The 23,512-nt window shown below is 40.4% G+C and overlaps 1 protein-coding gene across 2 annotated transcripts in view; it reads left to right on the plus strand.

Annotated features, from left to right (window-relative positions):
- Window positions 1-2,277: 2,277 nt before the first annotated feature.
- BAALC (BAALC binder of MAP3K1 and KLF4) overlaps window positions 2,278-23,512 on the plus strand; it is a 34,970-nt gene continuing 13,735 nt past the window's right edge. Inside the window, exon 1 of one of the 2 annotated variants that reach the window (XM_067537348.1) lies at window positions 2,278-2,850. In XM_067537348.1, the coding sequence (XP_067393449.1) occupies window positions 2,673-2,850 (178 nt within the window). In that variant the 5' untranslated portion in view covers window positions 2,278-2,672. The remainder of the gene's footprint in view (window positions 2,851-23,512) is intronic. The other variant, XM_067537346.1, reaches the window with a different exon arrangement.

Genomic DNA, 23,512 nt, shown 5'->3' on the forward strand with positions numbered 1-23,512 from the left:
CTTGTTTAGGACCCAGCACTCTACTACTGTCTAGAAAGTAATTTTACATGATCACAATGTACTTAGATTTGAAATATGGTTAAGGTCCACCTTACTGCACAAATTTTCATCCAGAATCTTAAACATTTCCCTGAGGAGCCTTTCCCTAGAACCTCCAACTTGGAGGCATATGAGGTGTCACCAGACGCCACTTTACTGATAACCTGAACACTGGGTAAGGCAATGAATGAGAAGGGGTCCTCTTTAACAGTATCCACTGGGAGCAGAAATGTCTTGCAATGATACCATGTGTCAGATCTCATGAGTTAAGGAGGATTGTAGTGAGTCAGTACTTGGATGAGAGCTTGCTAAGTGGTTGGCTGCTACAGGAACTGTTATGTGTGATTCAGCAATAGGGGTGGCACTCTTCATTCTGAGTCACTTCTGAGGCAGAAGGTACTACTGGATGAGATATAAAACTGATCCCTTTTGTTCATTAAAGATCTCATACAATAGTTTGAGGGCCATTAACATAGGTGGCTTAATGTGTCTAATTCCAACTGTTAATTATACTGTGGTGACCTACATTTCCCGCACAGTATTTTATTGGATATATTCCCTTGCCTACAGCTGTGTAGCTTTGCTATGTGCTGTTAAAGGGTGGCTGCCCCTGCATTTCAGTAGAGAATGAAATGATCCCTGTGTATAATTTGTATACCCTTTTATAAAGGTGTTTAGGAGAAAAGGTGATCTTTAAATATAAGATTATCTTATAGCTGGCTTGTAGCTGCATACTTTTAAATCATTATGCAAGAGATAATTTATCTAGGGCAAAGACATTTTCTCCTACAACAGTGCCCCACACAACTGGGCCTCTGACAGCTCCAGTAATACAAACATCAAATAATAGAGCATCAGAACCATAATAATTTAAGTGGTTCCCTCATCGGTCACTATTCACTATAGCAGATATTATTGCTGGCTGCTGTCCATAAAAGTCTTAATGACTTTTACTCAGGAATGTAGTGGCTTGTTCTCTGTTGCTTTGAGAGAAATGGATAGAAGTGTATATTTTGGTGCACTAAGGCAGTGGCTCGCAACCTTTCCAGATGACTGTATCCCTTTTGGGAGTCTGATTTGTCTTGCGAACCCCCAAGTTTCACCTCACTTAAAAACTACTTGCTTATAAAATCAGACATAAAAATACAAGTGTCACAGCACACTATTAGTGAAAAATTGCTTACTTTCTCATTTTACCATAGCATTATAAAATAAATCAATAAATATTGTACTTACATTTCAGTGTTTAGTATATAGAGCAGTATAAACAAGTCACTGTCTATGAAATTTTAGTTTGTACTGATTTCTCTAGTGCTTTTTATGTAGCCTGCCGTAAAATTAGGCAAATATCTAGATGAGTTGATGTACCCCTTAGAACAGTGGTTCTCAACCTTTCTAGACTATTATACCCCTTTCAGGAGTCTGATTTGGCTTGTGTACCCAAGTTTCACCTCACTTAAAAACTACTTACTTACAAAGCAGACATAAAAATACAAAAGTGTCACAGCACACTCTTACTGAAAAATTGCTTACTTTTTCATTTTTACCATATAATTATAAAATAAATGGATTGGAATATAAATATTGTACTTACGTTTCAGTGTATAACATATAGAGTAGCATAAACAAGTTATTGTTTATGAAATTTTAGTTTGTACTGACTTCACCAGCGTTTTTATGTAGCCTATTGTAAAACTAGGCAAATATCTAGATGATGTAGATATTGTTGTACCCCCTGGAAGACCTTTGTGTACCCCAGGGGTATGGGTATCCCTGGTTGAGAAACACTGCCCTAGAAGATCTCTGCCCTAGGAGTATTGTTACCCCTGGCTGAGAGCACTGCACTAAGGAGTTGTGTAGTGGTGGCTGGCATTAAAGTGCTGATTACTGTGGATTGATTTACAAATGTTGCATGTTTAACAGCAGCAACAGAATTAATGCAACAATCTGCAGGCAGTTGCTGTTGCCCTCGCAGACTGGGAAAAGGAGGAATGATTTATGAGATGGGGCGCCAGGACTCCCAAGGCTTTCTGATGGTTGGTGCATGCCAGTATTGCGCACCCCAAGAATTAACACTGCATCACCCAGGAACACAAGGAATGAGCATCTCTGGGAACGCTCCCCCCCCCCCCTCTCCCATCACCCCGTTGGCTAGTTCTGCTTTCTCCCATCCCCTCCTCTTCATTTGCTGGAGGCTGATGAGTTGCAGAGGTCGGACAACTGACTGAGGAGCAGCCAGCCCGCAGCCTCTTCAAGGGGCGTCCCCGCAGCCTCCGCCGTGTAGCCAGGAAATCCCAGAGAGAGAGAGAGAGAGAGAGAGAGGAGGTGGAAACGGAGGAGAGAGAAGCTGGGGGTGGAAAGCGGGAGGGTGGAAGAACGGGGGGAGAAGGGTGGGATAGCGAAGGGAGCAGGGAAGGCAGGAGATCGTAAGGCCGAGCAGCGAGGAGCGGGGAGGGGGCCGGAGGAGTGGCGGGGTAGCTGACGGAGGGCACAGCGGGGAGGACCGGAGCGGCTCCCCGCCGGGTCTCAGCCCGCCGGCTCGCGGAGGCGGGATGCGGAGCTGGCCGCGCCCGGGGCGCTGGCACTGAGCGGCGGGCGCTGGGCTGCGGCCGGGCGGTCCCGGGGCCGGCAGGATGGGCTGCGGAGGGAGCCGCGCCGATGCCATCGAGCCGCGCTACTACGAGAGCTGGACCCGCGAGACCGAGTCCACCTGGCTGACTAACACCGACACCGAGCCCCCGCCGCCGGCCGGCGGCCACGAGAGCGCCCGCGCCGAGGCCGGACTGCGGGACCAGGGCGCGCCGCACCCCGGTGAGTGATGGGCTGGGCTGGGCGGGGGGTGCCCGGGGCAGCAGCCAAAGCCCCAGATCTCCTCCCCCGCTCCCCTCCGCCCGGCTCGGTCCCCGGGGCGCTGCCCCCGCCCGGCCCACGGCGATGGGCGTCCCCTGCCGGCTCTGAGCTGGGGCGGTCTGGCTGGCCAGCCATCATCCCTCCCGGAGCCCAGCAGCAGGCACAGCTCCTTGGTACCGGTGCCCTGGAGAAGCTCCCTGTTCATGACCCGCAGACCCCGGGCAGGCAGGACAACCGCCCCCGGCTTGAAAAGAGCGGCTCTGGCTGATCCGGCCCGGCGAAGAGCATCTGCACGTCGCGACGAAACAAAGACGAGCAGGGGAGATCGCCTTTTAAGGCTTACTCATATTGATCTATGAAGTACTCGGGGCCTTTCTGTCTCCCATTATTGTACAATAGCCTCCCACTTAACCCAGCCCCACTTATTGGAAACCCTAACATCTGTTACATAGAAAATGTCCTCAGTTATGTGAAGTTGATCCAGTCGTCAGTCCAGAACTTGTCCTCAGTCGTTTGAATTGATCCACCATCCCCAGGATGGAGGGAGGAACTGTCTGTCTGTCAGTCTCTTTATTGTTCTGTTTAGAGTTTAATCAGATGCGTGGACACAGATTTGCTCCTAGCACTAAAGAGGTATTATGTGGTCGACTTCTCTCTTTCCCTTAGGCAAAGATGCTTTTTTATTCCTATCAGGAAATGCAGGCATCTAAGTCTGCACTTTACAAATTTCTGTTTTGCTATAAAAATCCCTTCACTGGTCCCTATAGTTTCCAGTGGACATGCAAAAGGAGGAACTTTTACATTCCTGGGCTTTTATTAGAATAAGTTTTTTCTTTATCTACCACACTTTGACAATGATGCTTAATTTTTTGAAGGCGAGCATATAAATGGCATTAGTTTTATGATAATCTCACTGGAAGAGGATGTGGCTTTATGATCTCTTGCTGCAGAATAAATGACCATGCACAACAAGACATTGAGGAGTATATTTTAAAAGTGTCACAAATCAGCCAAGCCACCATCCCCTGAAACCGCCATGAAAATAAAATTCCATGGACTATGACACTGCAGAAAATAAAATTGACCCACTAGTGTGAAATAAGTTGGTTAGCCTATGATTTTGACTTTTTTTAAACATTTGTTACATTGTTAAGTTAACTAGCAATGGATCTAAGATTTTACCATGGGGAAAGAGGGTGAGGAAGAAAGGGGAAGGGAGAGTCAATGTGCAGGTGTTAGATAAATTAGATTCTGCCTATGGAATCATTGAGACTAGAGAGAGAAAAGACAATGAACTCTTCTATTTCTCTGCCAGTCAGTGATTGTTCTTACAATATATTTTCTGTATTGTTGTAGCTGTGTTGGATCCAGGATATTAGAGAGACAAGGTAGGTGAGATAAAATCTCTTATTGAACCAACTTCTGTTGGTAGGAGAGACAAGCTTTCGAGCTATAGAGAGTTCTTCTTCAGGTCAGCTATTACCTCACCCACCTTGTCTCTCTAATATATTTTCTAATGTTTTGTCTACTCAAGTTTTAAATACTCCAAATGATGGAACTACCACCACTTCCTTCTAGAAGGTAAACTCTTGCAGTGCCATGCCAATATGAGACATGGTTGCCACTCCTAATACATTTTAGGTGTTATTCCAGTACAAATATTATAATAATAATGAACTTAATTCTATCGAGAGACTATTCCTTAGCTATAGCTCACTGTTGCTTAATATTCAAACCTTAATTTTTTCCTTTCTTTGTTATCCTGTCATTCCTAGTAATATTCCCATGTACCCCAATAAATCCATCCTCCATCCTTGGTATTAATACCTGACAAAATATTTTCAGACTGTTAGTACATCCTTCTTTCTTTCTCTCTGCCAGTATATTTAGCTTTATTTATGTACTTGCACTAGAGATAATTGTGTGTGTAGTCAAACCTATGTATATTTCATAACAATTTGGCATAACTTTTTATTAAATAAAATTTTAATTCATTACTGTATGTCTTTGTTTTATCTTCTGACCCCTTCCATCTTTCACTTTTTCTTTCTTCCTTCTTTAGTTTCTTTAGCTATTTTTCAGTCTTTTTACATCCTTTTAACTTGAATGTTTAAATAAATTAACAGATTTCAACATTTCTGTACTTTTTCCAAAACAACATTTAGAACAATATTGTTATAACCCAATAAGTGAAATAATGAAAACTGTAAAAGAACAGATCCGCCTCTGACCGAGATCATAACAGAAGTAAATATACTCAGTAGCAATGTATTAAAGCCTACAACTGAGTCTTTGACAGCACCAAACAGCCTGGCACATTGAAGAGGGGGAGAGAGAGCTAAAAATACAAGTAAAATTATGAAGCATTGCATGTGGTGAAATTGAAAGAAAGCTTTTAAAAGACAAACTTGTCTAATGTACTTAGGGTGAGCGGTTTTCAGGAGCGAGAAATGAGATTATCCAGCAGAACAATGATAAGAGCCTCCATTTCATTGTAAACTAAAAACTTGTCACTGAATCCTTGTTTCCCAAGCCTCCCCCAATGCTCTGGCTATAGTTGGGCAAAGTAAAAGTAAGATTTTTCCTTAGAAGCACAAAGGGCTTCATCATGCAACTTCTTACATAAGTGGTTGGTTCTCCTTAAGTTGTCTCATTGACTTCAGTGGAACTGCTAGCACAAGTAAGAGTTTACAGGATCAGACTCAGTCACCAATATGCTAATCCCCCACAAGAAAACCACAGGACAAATAATTTTTGACTAACCACCCAGCAAAACTGTAATGTCTCCGTTCATATTTATGTATAAATTGCTGCAGTACACTATGATAAACATTTAGTGTAAATATAAACTGTCTATTAACTGCAAACTATACAAACCCCCACCAAAATCAGTGTTATAGAAACATTAACTAAATTACAGCTGAAACCACACTCAGTATTATTGCTCAGAGGTAGCTTCTTTTAAGTCATTTGAGTCCTACTTTTCTCCTATTTCTCAGTGACCAAGTCAGCCGCCATGTTAAACTCAGTTTTTGCTTATTCCAGAAAATGACTTGGACTTAATAAAACAAAATGTTGCCTCTTGCTCAAAAGGTCATATAGTCATGATCTGTTCCTTTTGACTGAAAACTACTCAGGGAAGAGAGCGTCTCTTAGTATGTGTTTTTATAGTGTCTAGCACATGGGGGCCCCAATCTTGGCTGGGCCGTGTACCACATTATCAATGATAATTCCTCTTTAAATGATCTAGAAACTAAGTTGAGAGCACATCTATTAGAGCAAAGCTGAAAAGATGTATATTGATAGACTCAGAACTCTTATTCTGTACCGCTACAAATCAAATACTATTTCATTCATACATGTAAGACTTGTTTTTAATTACTTAAGTAATTTGGTTGTTTGACTTGAAAAAACAAACCAACCTTTCTGTATTAGTTTTTTGTTTACTTTATAGTTGTAGCATCTCAAAGAACATTATCCACAGTATGTTTTATGCAAATCAGTCTGACGTACTGTAGAGAAAAACATTTTCATGATATTAGCAAAGATGCATACTGTCAGGGGGGAGCTACAAAAAATAGTCTTATTAGCAGCAAAAAAAGTCTATACCATGGGCCTGATCTTTCTCCTTCTGAAATCATTGGCAAAATGTCCATTGACTTGAATGGGATCAGGATGGGGCCCTCCATGAATGTGTTAGGGATATTCCATCAGAATACTAGGAAGGAAAACACAAATATCTTTCAATTAAGGTCAGCTAACCAACAATCTTACTGGCTGATATATTTTATTTGGTATAATTGTCTCTATTTTTTGGTCTGTTGCATTTTCTTGAGTAAAATACCAACTGGAGAATAATGTAGTTTTGCAAATCTGTGATTACTCACAGCACTTGGAAAGGGTGATAGAGAGAGATCACCTTGGCAATTAGGCTGAGGATTTCTGCTCAAGAATCAGCATACTTGAAATAAAATAAGGGGTTCAAAGCCCCAGGTCAACATTTTTAATGGAAGTTTCTGAAAGTTGCCCTTCCACCGTCTGTTGCTTTACAGTAGGAGAGACTGAAAGGAGTTGTAGAAAAATAACAGGGGCTGTTTGAACACTAGTTGCCATAACAACAGAAAGCAGTATTGGTTATAACCACAGCTGCAATCAACTGCTGTTCCATTCACTAGGTGAACATGAAGTTAAAAGTTTAACATAAGTGAGTAAACAACCATCAGGTTGCAAATGAAAATCTCATCTTGTGAAAAAAAAAAAAGATGCTTTGTTAAATCATTCTGTTTATATATAATTTACAAGAAACAATTTCTGCTGGAGAGCCCATGAACAGAATGTCCAGGTTTAGTAATGCATAATAGGAAATATCAATACCCCTCTCTATGTTCTTATTCCTGCCTTTTCCTTCCTCCACCCATATGTTCATTTAAACTCTGGGATATATATGGAATATGTCATAATAATCACTGTAGTGTTTGATCGCTTAATAAGAAGGGGTGACCTTATTACAGTCAAGTGTTATAGTGACTAGTGGATAATTAGGACATCCTTACTGAGTGTAGATGTGTTCCAGAACCTTACTATAGACATTACATATTCTATTAAATTACTAGATAAAGTGGCCCATTTTTATATTGGCTGTGGATTTTATTCTACACACTCTTTCAACTTCCATTACCCGTAACTTCTACTGGGCACATATTGTATTGAACAGGCCCAATTCTCAGCAATGAAGAAGAGAGCAAAGGGCAGGAGGAAGAAAGGAAGCGGAGATGGCAGGAAAATGTTTAGTTTTCAGAAAATGGCCTCTTTATGTGTCGACTCAACTTTATGTACACACTTTTCAAGCATTAAAATCCATGCATGCAGGTGATAGAGTTTACATATGCAAAACCTGTTTGTACAGTGGGTTAGTGTATATGCTCATGCAGGCATAAAAGGAGGATGGGTTGACACCTCTTTGCACATTGATTCCTTAAAATCATGATTTGATGGGGATGTTCTCCAGACAGGCTTTGAATAACGCCAGAGTTTACAGAATACTCAGTACCCAGGGAAGAACATATAAATAAACCTTTGTGCTGCCTGTACTGTAAGATATAGTTTTAAATGTAAAATTTATTACATTTTTTAAAATTAAATGTAAAATGTAAAAGTAAACCAAAGCAATCTGAAAGAGTGCAAGATCCTGCTGCTTCAGAGGAATTAATCTGAAGATGTCATTCATATATATATATGCACACCTCATAATTCAATGACAGCAAATTCAATTTTTCACAGAATGTCCACCAAAGATTGATGGAAAGTACTGCAGGAACTGAAAGGAAATAACACCGATGCACAGCATAGCACCTTTCTCCCTCAGTTTTCCTGCCAAAAACAAACCACTTCTTTAGTTTAGCCCATGAATCAGGGAATTATAATGAGCCTTAAATTGCAGTAGATGAAAAGAACAGTTAACTGGATACTGTGTGTAATAAATGATGGAAGCACACTCACTGGAACTGAAACTACATTGAATATTTGCATTCTTCATTTCAAAATATATCCAATTAGGTTTCCAGTTTGTAGCCTAAATTAATATTTATAACACATCAGTTTTAAATTAGACCTTGTCCTGGCTGGTAAAGAGGAACTGATCACAGAGCTAAAAATTAATGGTATCTTAGGTACAAATGATCATGATTTGATCACATATAATGTGCAAACAGAATAAAGTTCAGAACAATACTATAATGTTACTTACACATACACACACACCTTCAATAGGGCTAATTTCACAAAGCTGAAAACAATTATGAGCCAAATCAGTTGGGAGGAAGAATTTAATCAGAAAAATGTGAATGATAACTGGGAATCACTTAATAACACCTTACTAGATGTACAAAGAGCCACAATTGAGGAAGAAGGCCATGATGCTTAAAAAGAGACCTGGTTTAGAAGGGAAGTGATGGTAGCTATATAACAAATGGAAGAAAGGGAAAATTGATAGTAATTAATATAAATCAGAAGTTAGAAACTGTAAAAAATTTATAAGGGAAGCAATGGGACACAAGGAGAAATCTATGGCCAGCAGAGGTAAGGACAATAAAAAAAGTTTTAAAAATATATTAAGAACAAAAAGAATCCTGACTATGGTATTGGTCCATTAAAAGATGGAAATGGTAGAATCAATAATCAATAATATCAATAATAATGAAGAAAAACATAAATAGTCAATAAATATTTTTATTCTCTATCTGGGGAAAAAACAGATGATATATTATCACCATAGGGTGATAACTCTTACTGTTCCACCAGCATCTCTGGAGCATGTTAAACAGAAGCTATTAAAGTTAGATATTTTAAAATCAGCAGGTCTAGATAACTTGCATTCAAGAGTTTTAAAAGAGTTGGCTGAGGAGCTCACTTGATGGATAATGTTACTTTTCAAATAAATCATGGAGCCCTGGGGAAGGTCCCGAAGACTGGAAGAAAGCTAATGTGCCAGTATTTAAAAAGGGTAAATAGGATGACAGGCAATTATAGGCCTGTCATGCTGATATCGATCCTGGGCACACTAATAGAGTGGTTGATATGCGACTTGATTAATAAAGAATTAAAGGGACACTATTGTAATTAAAGCAAATCAACACTGGTTTACGGAAATCAATCTTGTCAAACTAACGTGATATCTTTTTTTTTTATGAGACTACAAGTTTGGTTGATAAAGTTAATAGTATTGACATAATGTATTTAGATTTCTGTAACATGTTTGACTTGGTACCACAGGACATTTTGATTAAAAAATTACAATGATATAAAAATTAACATGGCACACAGTAGATGGCTGGCTAACTGATAGATCTCAAAATGTAACTGTAAATGGGGAATAGTCATTCAGAAGATATATTTCCAGTAGGGTCCTGCAGGGATCAGTTATTGGCCCTACGCTATTTAACATTTTTATCAATGACCTGGAAGAAAACAAAATTCACTGATAAAGTTACCAGATACAAAAATTAGGGGAGTGGTAAATAATGAAGAGGAGAAATCACTGATTCAGAATACTCAGGATCGCTTGGTAAACTGAGCACAAGCAAACAATATGTATTTTAGTACAACTAAATGAAAATGTATACATCTAGGAACAAAGAACGTAGGCTGTACTTATAGGATGGAGGAATCTATCCTGGGAAGCAGTGACTGAAGAAGATTTGGGGGTCGTGATGGATAATCTGCTGACTCAGCTCCCAATGTGATGCTCTGACCCAAAGAGCTAATGCAATCCTGGAACACATAATCAGGGGAATCTCAAATAGGATTAAAGAAGTGAAGAAGTTATTTTATCTCTAAATATCTCAGCCCCGGGGCGGTAGGGGCTCCCACGTCCCCACAATATTCCTCCATGCCCCCCAGGGGGTGCACTCCACACTTTGAAGACCTCTGATCAAATGGCTGAAAATAAGGCATAACTTTTTTAAACAGTGTGGATAATTAGCCATTGGAACAACTTACAAGGATTGTGTAAAATTGTCAATGATGGAAAATCCATCAGTCAAGATTGGATGTTTTTCTAAAAGATATTCTCCAATAATTATTTTGGGGAAGCTGGGAAGGGGATGGGGACTTGGGTGGAGAGGGGATGGAGTGTGGGCGGGGCTGCAGATGGAAGAGGCAGGACAGGGAACTTGCCTCCCCTGTGAGAAGCTTCACCTGCTGCCCAGGCCTCCATCCTCTAAGTGTGGCCAACACTTTTTGTTCCTAGTCATATTAAAAATGCCATTAAAATGCCATATTAAAATGCCAAGCCATCCAGACAACTCTGTTAGTGACCTGTCCTCTTCATTATTTACCAGTCCCCAATTTTTGTGTCTTTTGCAAACTTTACCAGTGATGATTTTATGTTTTCTTCTAGGTTATTGATCAAAATGTTAAACAGCAAAATGCCACGAACTGATCTCTGCAAGTCATCTCTAGAAACACACCCACTCAATGACATTCTCCATTTACAGTTACATTGAGACCTATCAGTTAGCCAGTTTTTAATCCATTTAATATGTGCCGTGTTAATTTTATATCATTCTAATTTTTTTAAACAAAATATCATGCAGTACCAAGTCAAACAGTTTATAGAAGTCTAAGTATATTATATTAGCACTATTATCCTTATCAACCAAATTGTAATCTCAAAAAGAGATATCAAGATAGTTTGACAGGATCTATTTTCCATAAATCTAAGTTGGTTTATATTACCCTCCTTTAATTCTTTATTAGTAGAGTCCTCTATCCACCATTCCTTTATCTTGCCTGGGAGTGATGTCAGACTGCCAGACTATAATTACCCTGGTCACCCATTGAAATCAATGAGACTACACACATGCTTAAAGTTAAGCACATGTTTAAGTGCTTTGCTAGTCTGTGGCCTATATTGGAAGGGATGCTACAGAAGCAAGTGTGGCTAGTGGTGATGAATAGGGAACGTGGATAATTTGGGTGTAGGGGCAGGGGTTGTAGTGCATGGCCATTTAGTATTTTTACATGTTATGGGATTGTTTCTTTTGACACATTGGTTCATTTAATGTGTGTGTGAGAGAGAGTGTGTATGTGAGAGTGTGTAGAAACACCTAGAGTATTCTGATGGGCTCCTTTAAATAAATAATATCCCATCAATCCCCTTCAAAATATTGTTATTTATTTTGGGTAAATAAGTACCTGAAACCCTCAATGAATAAAAAGCCCATGGCAAGCAAAATTTTAATTTAAATATCTGACCATTCTTCATACCACATCAATGTCACAGAGAAATCTGAGCAAGGCAAGAGGGCCCACAATGGGTGCATTGATGACAGACGTGCTTTTGGGTGGTCAAAGAAGTCTGTATGGTGGTAGGTTTGGATCTTCCCTAATCTTCTCAACCATGGAGGCTGTACCATCCTCATGATGGATGTGTGGAGGAGTTGTTTACCTCAGGGAGCCATGGTGCTGCTGTGGATGGAATCATCACAGTTACGAGGTGCATGGTTGAATGAATGTGTGTGTCAGCCAACTTGAAGTGAGACAAATGGAGCCTGACCAGAGCACAGATTCTGCTGCAGAGTAACAGAGAGCTAAACCAGATGATCGGAGAGTTTGAGCATTTGCAACCCCATGAAGTCCTGGCCAATTTGCTTAGAAGGTTGTTATGAGTCCTCACATTAGTTGCAATTTTCCATAGGTGGTTAAGATATGTGAGAAATCTATCTTGAGCTATTCTGAGGTAGAGCAGATGGGATTCATATTTCAAGTGATGTCCATTGAGAAAGATATACAGCGTTCTTTTCGTGCACTCCATGAGTACTCAGTTCATACCAGGAAAACAGATGATCCAACCAGCAGACTGCATTTGAAGTCCTTTCTAGGGCTGAATCTTGGTCACTTGCCAGCCAACATTCCTGATGTAATTCTGCCCTCCAATCTTCGAGCTATCGAGCTAGCACTGAGAATACTGCAGCTCAATGTTGAGAGATTGTCGACAGCCAAACACAGCATTCCCAGCAACTAAGCCAATAATGTGTGAGTAAATACATTTCCCAGCAATGGACTTGCATGGAAACAAGGTGGCTTGTCCCTTATTTGTACAGTAATAAGTAAATGCACTTTTGTTCAACCATTTTCTTGGCTGAATTACAGTAGAACCTCAGTTGTGAACACCAGAGTTACAAACTGACCAGTCAACCACACACCTCATTTGAAAGCAGAAGTACACAATCAAACAGCAGCAGAGACAAAAATAAATACATAAAAAGCAGTAAATACAGCACAGCGCTGTGTTAAATGTAAACTAAAAAAAGGGAAAATATAATTTTTTTTCCCGACAAGGTAAGGAAATTGTTTCTATGCTTGTTTCGTTTAAAGTAAGATGGTTAAAAGCATTTTTCTTCTTCATAGTAAAGTTTCAAAGCTGTATTGAGTCAATGTTCAGCTGTAAACTTTTGAAAGAACAATCGTAACATTTTGTTCAGAGTTACAAACATTTCAGAGTTATGAACCTCCATTCCTGAGATGTTCATAACTCTGAGTTTCTGCTGTACTTTGTTATTTCTAAAGCATCTCAAAGATATTTTGCTTTTTTCTATTGTAACTCTTCTGCCAAGCAGAGCTGGCAGCAGCAAAGGTCTGGGTTCTATATCTAGGGGTTCCTGTCAATGATACAACACCAAACTGGCTCAAGCCCCCACCCAGTCACTTGGGAAATCACACACTATTCCCTGGGTGCCCCAAAAGGCAATACTTCCCCTCTTGCAAGCACAGAGTCCGAGTGTAGGAAGCAAAGCTTTTAATAACAGGAAGGAAGTAACACAGCACTGGTTTGGGAAAACAGTGCAAACAGAGTTCATGAACACAATGAGCCAAACAAACCCCACAGTGCATGGGGCATGTCCTTCACCTCTCCCTTCTTGCTGTCCCCTGCCCTACTGACCTTCATAGTTTGTGGGCTCCGCTAGTCCCCTTCTGCAGGCTCCACTGGGCTTGACCAATCTTCTCCACTGTTGGCTCCCGCCGTCTGCAGGCACCAACCACTGGTGGCTCCCAGCATTTGCAGGCCTTGCTGACTCCCTGCTGACTTACTGACTCCCCTTCCCCCATCTGCGGGTCCATCTACTGCTGGCTCTTCTGCTGGTTGTCAGTCAAGGTTTCCCAGTTCCTTTAGTGATTTCAGCTGTCAGCTCATAGGAAAATCTTTTGCTGACACAGGAGCAATGTCCCTGCTTTTAACAAAACAAAAGACTCCACGAGGAATAATTAATTCTACCTTTTAACAGTGGGAGGAAATTGTCAGTCCAGGCCTGAGGGCAGCTCTTTGCCACAACTCATACAGTCATAGCAGGAGATTCCTCAATCTTTCTCTGCTTCCCTTACAATGCTGGAACATCCATCCACCACTCGTTAGCTCTGTTAGAGGAGAGTGAATTTTTCATCAGAACAGGCTAACCAGTTCTTCTGCCATTTGTTCATACAACAGGGAGACAACATTCATTACCCCTGCAGTTAACACTCCAGTATTTGTAACCCAATACCAGCCAAAGCTGACCATTTCCCATCATGTTGCTCAGCATCGAGGTGGGCTTATGCAGATACAGAGCCCAGGCAAATAAAGGCCCCCCCCCCCCTTTCAGCTGACTGAGCAAGGGGAGAGCCACTCCGACCTGGCTTACATTATGTTCAGTATAAGTATGTTCTTCAAAAAGGAAATAGATAACTGAAAGTGTAATTTTGTATTGAGGAGTTTGTAACAGTGAGCTTCACTTCAGGAGGTAATTTGGTTTTTTTATGTTGTTGGGTTTTTTTTTAATCCATCTAGTCAGTTGATTGAAGAGTCAAGTTTTCTGCTTTGCCCTCTGCTGGTTGAGCCTTAAAGTCTTATGCACCTCATCAAGCAGAAGTTATCGTGAGCCTTTCTGTCTTCCTGAAAGATCATGGATTCTGACTGCATTGCAGGCAACCTATCCAGGGGAAAGGCTGGCCATCTGCATGACAGAAAAATAATTTACCAACCCCTCTAGTTTTGATTTGTGGCTCTCCATTTTTCCAGCAATACATTTTGCTGTGTTTCAGTTCCTGTAGCTACCAACCTTGACATCCCATTCACATCCTTCCACTCTGAGCCCTGTGCCTCCCACCCTGTTCATCCTATACAATGACTTCTCATTCCCAGTACCCCAAAGCCCACAGTCCCTCCTCACTCAAATCCTTCCTAAAGATTCATTTCTGGAATTCCCACAAACCTGAACCCACATCAATTGCCTTCCTTTTATCAGGCCTTTCACAGTGTTTCTGTTGCATCAGTGGACTTCATATCAGGAAGGTCTGACTCTTGGCATCTAAGAAAATGATAGCACTCTCTCTCTCTCAGACTTTCAAAACAATAAGGTGGGTGGGTCTAGTCTAATGGTATAGAGGTAGAATAGTGCACTACTGTGCAGTGTCTCAGGTTTCAAACAAGTTCCTTATACCTGAGATGGGAGCACTGAAGAGGCACACTCAGCTGCTGGGAAGATGGACCACAGCGCAGAGATTTCTAGTGACTCCAGCACACTCAGAAATCCTGTTTATGGGCTCCAGAAGAAGTGAGACCCAATTCTCTTCAGTCAGAAAAGGGTCCAACCCATGGTTGAAGGTGAGGAGGAGAGTCAGAAAGGTGAAATGTTGTGAGGGGATGCTATGGTGACCCTTACAGGTCGAAGTAGGTGTTGTAATAACCTCTCAGATGAACAAAAAAAAATCTGATTGTTTTGTAATTTAAGACATTAGAACTGAAAATAATTTTTACCTCCCTCTCTGAAGAGGAAGTAATTGCCTGTTTGATTTGAGATGTGGATGTGCATTTACCCAGGATTATATGGACATTACTATTGGAAAACTTTGCTGTGGTAGCAAGTGGCGATCTGATATCTTTGATAATGTAAATACATTTTCCAGTGGCTGAATAATGAAAATGGATCCTGTTTTGTTTGCCCGTGGATGATTTCCAAGGTGCACAATAGGAAATCCTTGATATAGGAGATATTGATTGAAGTGTGACAGCTAAAAGGATTTTAGCAAGACTATTAGAATATAACAAATGAAAGTTCATGTTCTTTTATAACCAGTAACAAGAAAACAGAATCATCCCCATAGTTATATCAATATTATTGTCTTAACCCTTGGCTAACACAGAAAGAATAATGAATCCTTAGTACTTCTTTAACTGGTTTAAACAAATACATTTTCACCATAGTAACCAAGGAACATGTCAGCAGAAGCACTTTCTACCATTCAAAACAGTGTAATTTTTCATCACTAATTGACTTATTATTGCAGAATCATTTGTGTTGCTGTATTTAATGTTATGAGAACAACACTACCAAACCCTGTGGGAGTACTCAGAAAAGTTAAAGCCTGACACTGTTTAATGTTTCTGTTCCCCCTCCCCGCACTGTGGAACCCCTTTTCACCCTTTTAAGATGCTTCCAGAAGACACTCTCCAGAGGACAAAGGCACAGAGGACTGGGAGACAGCAAAGAGATACTGGGCTGCAATGCAAGATCCCCTGATTTTCTGAGTGTGAATCTTAGAGGATCCACACAAGATGGGAGACTGAACCCCTGCTTTTCCGGGAGGAAAAAGGGGAGGCAAATCCCACCACACAATGGAAGAATCTGGAGGAAACTGTTCTTATTTCCTTCTTCTTTGCCCTCCTCCTATGGGCATATCAGCAGAAGGAAGAGGTCTAGGTCTTAGATGACTACTCTATCCAGTAAATAAGAGTCAGAGTGCAGGACATGGAGCCAGCAGGTGATGCTGGGATCTAACCCTGTCTCTTACACTGGATTCCTCTCTGGCTTTGGGAAAATCAGTGACAATAGTAATGCTTACCAACCTCCCAGAGGTGGTGTAAGTGTTTGCAGAGTTCATTAATTACATAAACTACCCTAAGTACTGAGTGTTTATTATTTATGTTGTCAAGGCTGATTGGCCCCAATTTAACTTTGAAATATGGTGTTTTAAAATGTTTACTGCTCTCCTCAACCTGGAAAGTCCTTCCACTCCTTAAAATGAAGACTGCAACTTAATCTAACACAGACATTTGAATGTTATTAGAAAACAAGTTTTAAGCCTGATATTTTGTGTGGGGTGTGTGTGTGTGATCACAACCATGTTGTTAAGTATGGTACCATCTGTATTTTCCTTCCAGAACAAATATACCCATGATATTTGCCTCTATTTCATGATGCTGCATCAGTGCATGGGGGTGTGTAACAGGGTGGCACCCTCTTCTCATGAGCACTCCCTGGATCTGCTCCTTTCTGTCTGTGGTGACCCCCTGTTGATGGTTTTTCAGGCAGTTCTTCAGTGACACAACCCTCCCATTGAGTCACACACAGCCCGTGTGTAAAGCAAAACAAACCCCTTCTGGGGTATACAGTCCACCCAGACATATATCAGGGCCCTCCATAATGTCTTGCTGCCTTCCCCAGGCTCAGTCCTTTAACAGTCTCACAATCTTTACACAGTACCAGCCCTGGTATTGAGCAGTACCCCCAGGGCTTCCTCCCTGGGGGCAATGGTTTCACCCTTTCTGGGCTCTTCTGGCCCTAGCTCTCCAGCTGGGCCACTAAGCAGTTCAGTTCCCCTTCCAAGAGGAAGGAGAGTTCAATATTCAGGCCACTTCCCCAGTGGCTATGTGGGGGTGTGTGTGTGGAGGGGTTCCTTGGCCCACCCACTACTCCATGCTCCAGCCCAGGGACCTATGAATGGCAGTGTACCCTTTAACTTTTCACTATGCTGCTATAGTTCCCTGGGCCTCTTCCCCATGGCTCCAGCTCCTTCATGAATGCTTCACCCTTACCAAAGGGATGAAATCTTGTACTTAGCCCCAGCAGCCAGCCAAGAGCTCCTTCTTACTCCCCCAGTTCCTGCCAGCAACTGCTCTGTGTGCTGTCCTGTATTCCCTCAGCCAGCCAAAAACACCAGCCCCACCACTCCAGCACAAGGCAGCAACTACTTGTCACTCGTGCTGCAGCTTCTTTTATATGGCCCTCCTGGCCCTGATTGGCTGCTTTCCCCACAGCCATGCTAGGCATCCTGGAGGACTTTTCTACTGCTCCTTTCTGGGACAGAGAATGGTACCATCCTGAGGCCTCTGGACCTGGTACATTCCATCATAGGGTGAAACATCAAGTCTATTTGCTATATAGTTACAACACTTAGATACATCAGTATCCAGGCATTATTCTGTATCCAGACATATCAGTGGGAAAAAAACCCTGTCCCAGGAATTTGCAAAGAGCTCCATTTCAGCGATTCCTGTACCTGTGCAAGCACAGGAGTGAGTCTGCATGGAGCTTATTGCAAGATCAGAGTCCATATGTGCTTGATCCTGTCCTTTGCCATGCATTAGGTATCATCTCTCATACTATCTTGAAAAATCACCTATTGCACTGCATGGGATGCATACACTTCATATTACTCATATATAGCTTCCTGCTGCTTTCCCAACTTTTGTGGTGTAGATGCTGCCTGTCAGAAAGCAGCATTGAACCCTGAATGTTTGCAAACGTAGGGTGGAGTCTCTATGAATATGCATGGAGAGGCGCAGCCTAGGCAGATCTCCCTTTACACAGAATGTCTTCTCCCTGGCATGAAGTGGAAGCTTTTCCAGTGAGGTTCTATCCAGAAGAGACTCCTCAAGGGTTTGGTACAGGAGAAGGTGAAAAAGGCTATACTCTGCTTCAACATTCCATCCAAAGCAGCTTGATTTCCACAAGGATCCAGCAAACTGCAGCAAGGTTCCTAACAAAGCCACATGGAGGCACAGCTGTCCTTCCGGATGGGTCCTACCTCTGTGGATCTCATGGGTCCTTTCCTTCTGGATTCCGGATTGAGAAGCTTCACCTGCTGCCGCAGTGAGCCCTCAAATTCTTCCTCCTTAGGGGAGGAAATCCAATTTCCTGGATATTCCAGGAAAATCTCATGGAGTTTTCCTGCCTTTCTGCCCCCTTCCCTTTAGTTTCTCCATGGGAAGTAGTGACCTGATGCTTCTAAACTGATCTCCCCCTGCATCCCCACCTCTACTCATTAAATTATGAAGTATGATCCACAGTTTATTTTACTTTGAACAGGAGAAGCATATGATATGTATGTATCAGTCCTCACTGGAGCAGCTCTGTAAAGTTTTCCCAAATCTGAATAGATTCTCAGAGAAGCAGAGATGGGAAATAGGAATTCTGTTAAGATTAAAAGCAAGAAACTTAGCAAAACTCATAGCTGAAATACTTTCTCTGGCAGAAACTGCATTTGGTAACAAAGCTAGCTATTCCTTCTTAATTGTGAAATATAGCTCAAAATGTTCATTTTTAGTGTCTAATGCTCTACAATATCTTTTTAAAGCTGCATCTTATACATTGTTTGTGAGATGTCAACCACAATTCATAAAAGGTGTTGCTGAACCAGAAATGTTTAACCTAACCAGACCGTACCATAGTCAGTTTCGAAGATATAGCATTGTTAATGAAATAACTCCACACTTCCCATTATCTGGAATTAAAGCACACTAGGTGTCACATATGCCAATATTCAGTCACTTTAAACAGAGGTGCGCCTGTAATTCAGTATTACCGTATCACGTTTATGATATCATTGCTTGATTATACAGCAACATAGGAATTGCTGTACTGGATCAGACCTATGCACCATACTCCAGTATTCTGTTTCTATGGACAGCACCAGATATCTCAGAGAAAGATTTAAGAGTCTTGCAGCAGGGAGATGTGAGATAATCTGCAATCAAGAAGTTCTCATCCAAATCTCTAATAGTTAGAGATTAGATATTTAAAACCTAAAGCATGAAGTTGTAAATTCCTTTCAAATGTTTTGTAAACTGTTATAACTCTGACTATTCTTGTTATCCATATAAACATTCAATCCCTCTTTGAATCTTGCTAAATTCTTGGCCTCTGTGACATCTTTGCAATCAATGAGTTCCACTGTCTAATTATTTGCTGCATGAAAAAGTTTTTCCTTTTGTCAATTTTGAATTTGCCATCTTTCAATTCCATTGCATGTTCCCTTGTTCTTGTGTTATGAGATGAGGACAGAAGCTCCTGATCTAGCTTCTGTAGACCATTAATTATTTTATATACTTTTATCATGTCTCTTGTTATGTTTCTCTTTTTGAAATGTAAAAAATTCCAATCCTTTCAATCAAATTATTTTCATTGCACTTCTTTTGTTCTGCATTAACCTTTTGAGATGAGGTGACCGGTACTGCATACAGTATTCAAGATGAGGGTGCACCATTGGTTTATATTATGGTATTAAAATATTTTCAATATTATTCTCCATCCCATTATTTATGTAGCGTAACATCTTGTTTGCTTTTTTTACCACAGCTGAACATAGAGCAATGATCTTCATTGAGCTGTACATAGCTATACCGAGGTCACTTTATAGGGTTATAAATTATCTGTATCAACTAAAGAAAGTGTGTGAATAGTTCAAATGTTTCTCTCCAATGTGCATTACTTTGAATTGATCAGCACTGAACTTCATCTGCCATCATGTTGCCCAATCACTTAGCTGGTCAGGCCCTCATATCAATTCCTCATATCAATTCCGGACTTGACCAACCTAAATAAGTGTCATCTGCAAGCTGTGCTACCTCACTATTCACCTCCTTTTCCAGATCATTAATAAATATATTAAACAACACTGGACCTAGTACAGAACCTTGAATCATCCTGCTGTTAACCTTTGGCTATGATGAAAATTGACTCTTTATTCCTACTCTTTGTTTCTTGTCTTTTAGCCAGTTCATGATCCATGACAATACTTTGATTCTCACCCAATGGCTACTTTACTTCTTTTGTAGCATCTTGTGAGGTGTATTGGCAATGGTCTTTTGAAAGTCTAAATAATTTATATCAAATGGTTCTCCTTTATCCATTACTTTATTTTCATACTAAAATCCTGATTCAATTTTAAGAGCCAAATTGAAGTCAGTGGAAGTTTTGTCTTCCAAAATGAAATAGGATAAAAATACCAAAATGGCAAATAACAGTGTACATAACTTTAAAATTCAGTCAATCAGTAAATGTCAAAAGTCAAAGATGTTTTTTAAAATACATTAATGTGCAACACGTGACTCCAACAACCACCAGGATGAAAGTCCAGCTTTAGGTGTAATTTTTTTTGCACCACATGTTACAATATTAATTTCTACAAAATTTGGAAAGATCCAGAGTATCCCAAGTTTGTGGAGCGATGTTTAGGCATAACTGGGCTGTGTGAAGACCTATAATAACCTTTATCCAGTTTCCTTATTTTTATGGTTTGTAGCCTCAGTATTATCAATATATTAGAACAGAACAAATCAGAAATACATCAGTTTCTGTCTCTTGTCATTCCATGTTTTAAATTTTCTTTGAAATTGCCTGTTACAAAGACCTTCATATTTACTATCACTACATTTTCTAAATCTTTGTTAAGCTGTTTTCTTGACATTTAAATGATTTTTGAAGAGTTAAAAAGTTCAATTTAAGTAGCCTTCATTTTGCATGGACATGAATTCGCAAGCACGTTATCAGCATTTCCAAGTACAGTTTTTATAGATTACTTCTAAAATGTAAAATGCATATGGTACTGGAAACATGTACTTTGATAATATGAATATATTTCTTTTACATTATTTTACATGAAAGTGCCTGTTGCTTACCGAAGAGACAGACTTCAAGAGTGGCCCTGATGGTGTGTAACTCATCTTCTAATGATGTGATTCTGCATCAAATGTTACTAACACTGGTTAGACACCTGAGTGTGGGACACTGCTGCATTGGAATTTCAGAGAGCTAATCTAATTATTTTTTTAAAATTAGGATTTATATACTGACACACCCATCCTAAGCACCTTTAAGGATGTGTCACATGACACAGTGGGGAAAGGGACATGGTGTACATTGGTGTTCCAAGTGTAAGGTGCAGCATGAAAGAAGGGATGAATGTAGCATTTGGAGGGGGTGAAGAGAGTAATCAGGACAGAAGGTCAGTGGCAGTATACAGAGCAGGAAGTGTGAGCATGGGCAGTGCTCCCCTCTGGAGACTTGAGAATTTCTATAACACATTCAGATGGCATTTGATGAATGAGATACTCCTCATACTTCAATGAGTGGGATTATTTGCTGCATAGAATTTTGTAAAGTCTTTTGTACTCTTAGAAAATGGGATGTTCCACTTATCATTGATACATTTCTCTTTAGTCTGAAACACAAAGGATCTGTGTTAATGACTGTGATTAATCAATAAAGACTTTCAGAGTAAATGTACAACTAAGGGCTTGTCTATACTTACCTCCAAGATTCAGTGGCAGTCGACCGGAGTTATGTAAACTCCGCAAAAAACTTGCGTAACTCCCATCGACTTCTTTGCTTCTGTTATGCGCACCGTCTTCACTGCACTGCGCCACTTGAGAAGGTGGTCTCAATACATTGATTTTTGGATCGACTGAGCGGGTTTTCACTGACCGCTCAGTCAATCCAGAGAAATCGATTTGCCGCCATCAGTGAAGACGTAGCCTAAGAGTACACTATGGTCTATATATTAGGATTCCTTCCCTTAAAAGCTAATTTTTTTGTTGTTGGATACCTTTCTAATCAGGGTACAGAATGAATGCAATACAGCTGCTGATGAATCAGTGCATTATACTGTGTGCTCTAAATTTTGTGGACAAGGGTGGTATTTAGTTATTCCTGCTAAGAAATGATAACAAAATGATCAAATGCCTATAATAACCAAAGACACTAGGCATAATTTTGAAATATACTTTTTACATTCAACTTACAGCGCAGTTGTTATGTGGTTATTCCGGAAAACAGAAAAGTTTGGAGTCCTACTGGGAGTTTTCATAGATTCCAAGGCCAGAAGGGGTCATTGTGATCATCTAGTCCAGAGGTTCCCAAACTTTTCTTATTACATACCCTATTCTAGATCTACCAGTTGCCCGCATATTCCTGCCCTTCTCATCCCTGATACTTCGTGTGTTCTTCTTAACACTATCTGTCTTTAGCCATCTGTCCGTATTTCACTCTTACATACAGATATGCTTATAATGCAACATATACAACCAAAAACCACCTCCCTCTCTAAGTTCTGAGCTCAGTTAGATTGGACAGTTGCTTGGCAACTGAACCCATGCTGTACGTTGATTGGTGGTGAGGGCTCTATATGTCAGTGTTTCTGTGTTTCTGTGTTCTTGTTGGTACATCTTGAAGTAAATTAACTACCATATTTTATATAATAAATTCCCACAGACTTTTAAAGCTTCATCTGAGTAACCTATTATGAAAATACAATAAAAAAATTAAATAAAATCAACCATTACACAATTTCTCCCCCCAGAGATGTCTTGTGTACCCTTAGGGGTATGCATACCACAGTAGGGAACCCCTGATCTAATCTGACCTCTTGCTTTATATAGGCCATAGAGCTTCCCCAAAAGCATATCTTTTAGAAAAACATCCAATCTTGACTGACAAATGGACAGTGATCGAAAATCCACCACGACCCTTGATAAGTTGGTCTAATGGTTAATTACTCTCACTGTTAAAAATTTACACTTTATTTCCAGCCTGAAGTTAGCACTGGAATGGGTTATTAGCACTGGAATGGGTTACCTAGGGAGGTGGTGGAATCTCCATCCTTAGAGGTTTTTAAGGTGAGGCTTGACAAAGCCCTGGTTGGGATGATATAGCTGAGGTTAGTCCTGCTTTGAGCAGGGGGTTGGACTAGATGACCTCCTGAGGTCCCTTCCAACTCTAATATTCTATGATTCTATGATTCTATGAAGTTGTCTAGCTGCAGCTGCCAGCCATGGGATTGTGAAACATTCAACATTATGATCAAGTATTGGTTATGAATGGCAGATTTTTTGGAGAGACAATTACATTAAAAACTTCCCTTTTGTATACTATTTACATAAGCTTCTTGAATATAATCAACATCTTTACAAATATATTGATAACATGAGTTTCACATTTGTGTTTGCTTTCGGTTTTTGTTCTTACTAGTTTATACTATGTTAATGTATGTATCATATGGAAGAAATAGACATGTTAGATGGACCAATATC

This window comes from Emydura macquarii, unplaced genomic scaffold (assembly GCF_026122565.2).
Source record: "Emydura macquarii macquarii isolate MOO-44397 ecotype Brisbane River unplaced genomic scaffold, CSIRO-AGI_Emac_v2 contig_383, whole genome shotgun sequence".
Classification (NCBI taxonomy): Eukaryota; Metazoa; Chordata; order Testudines; family Chelidae; genus Emydura; species Emydura macquarii.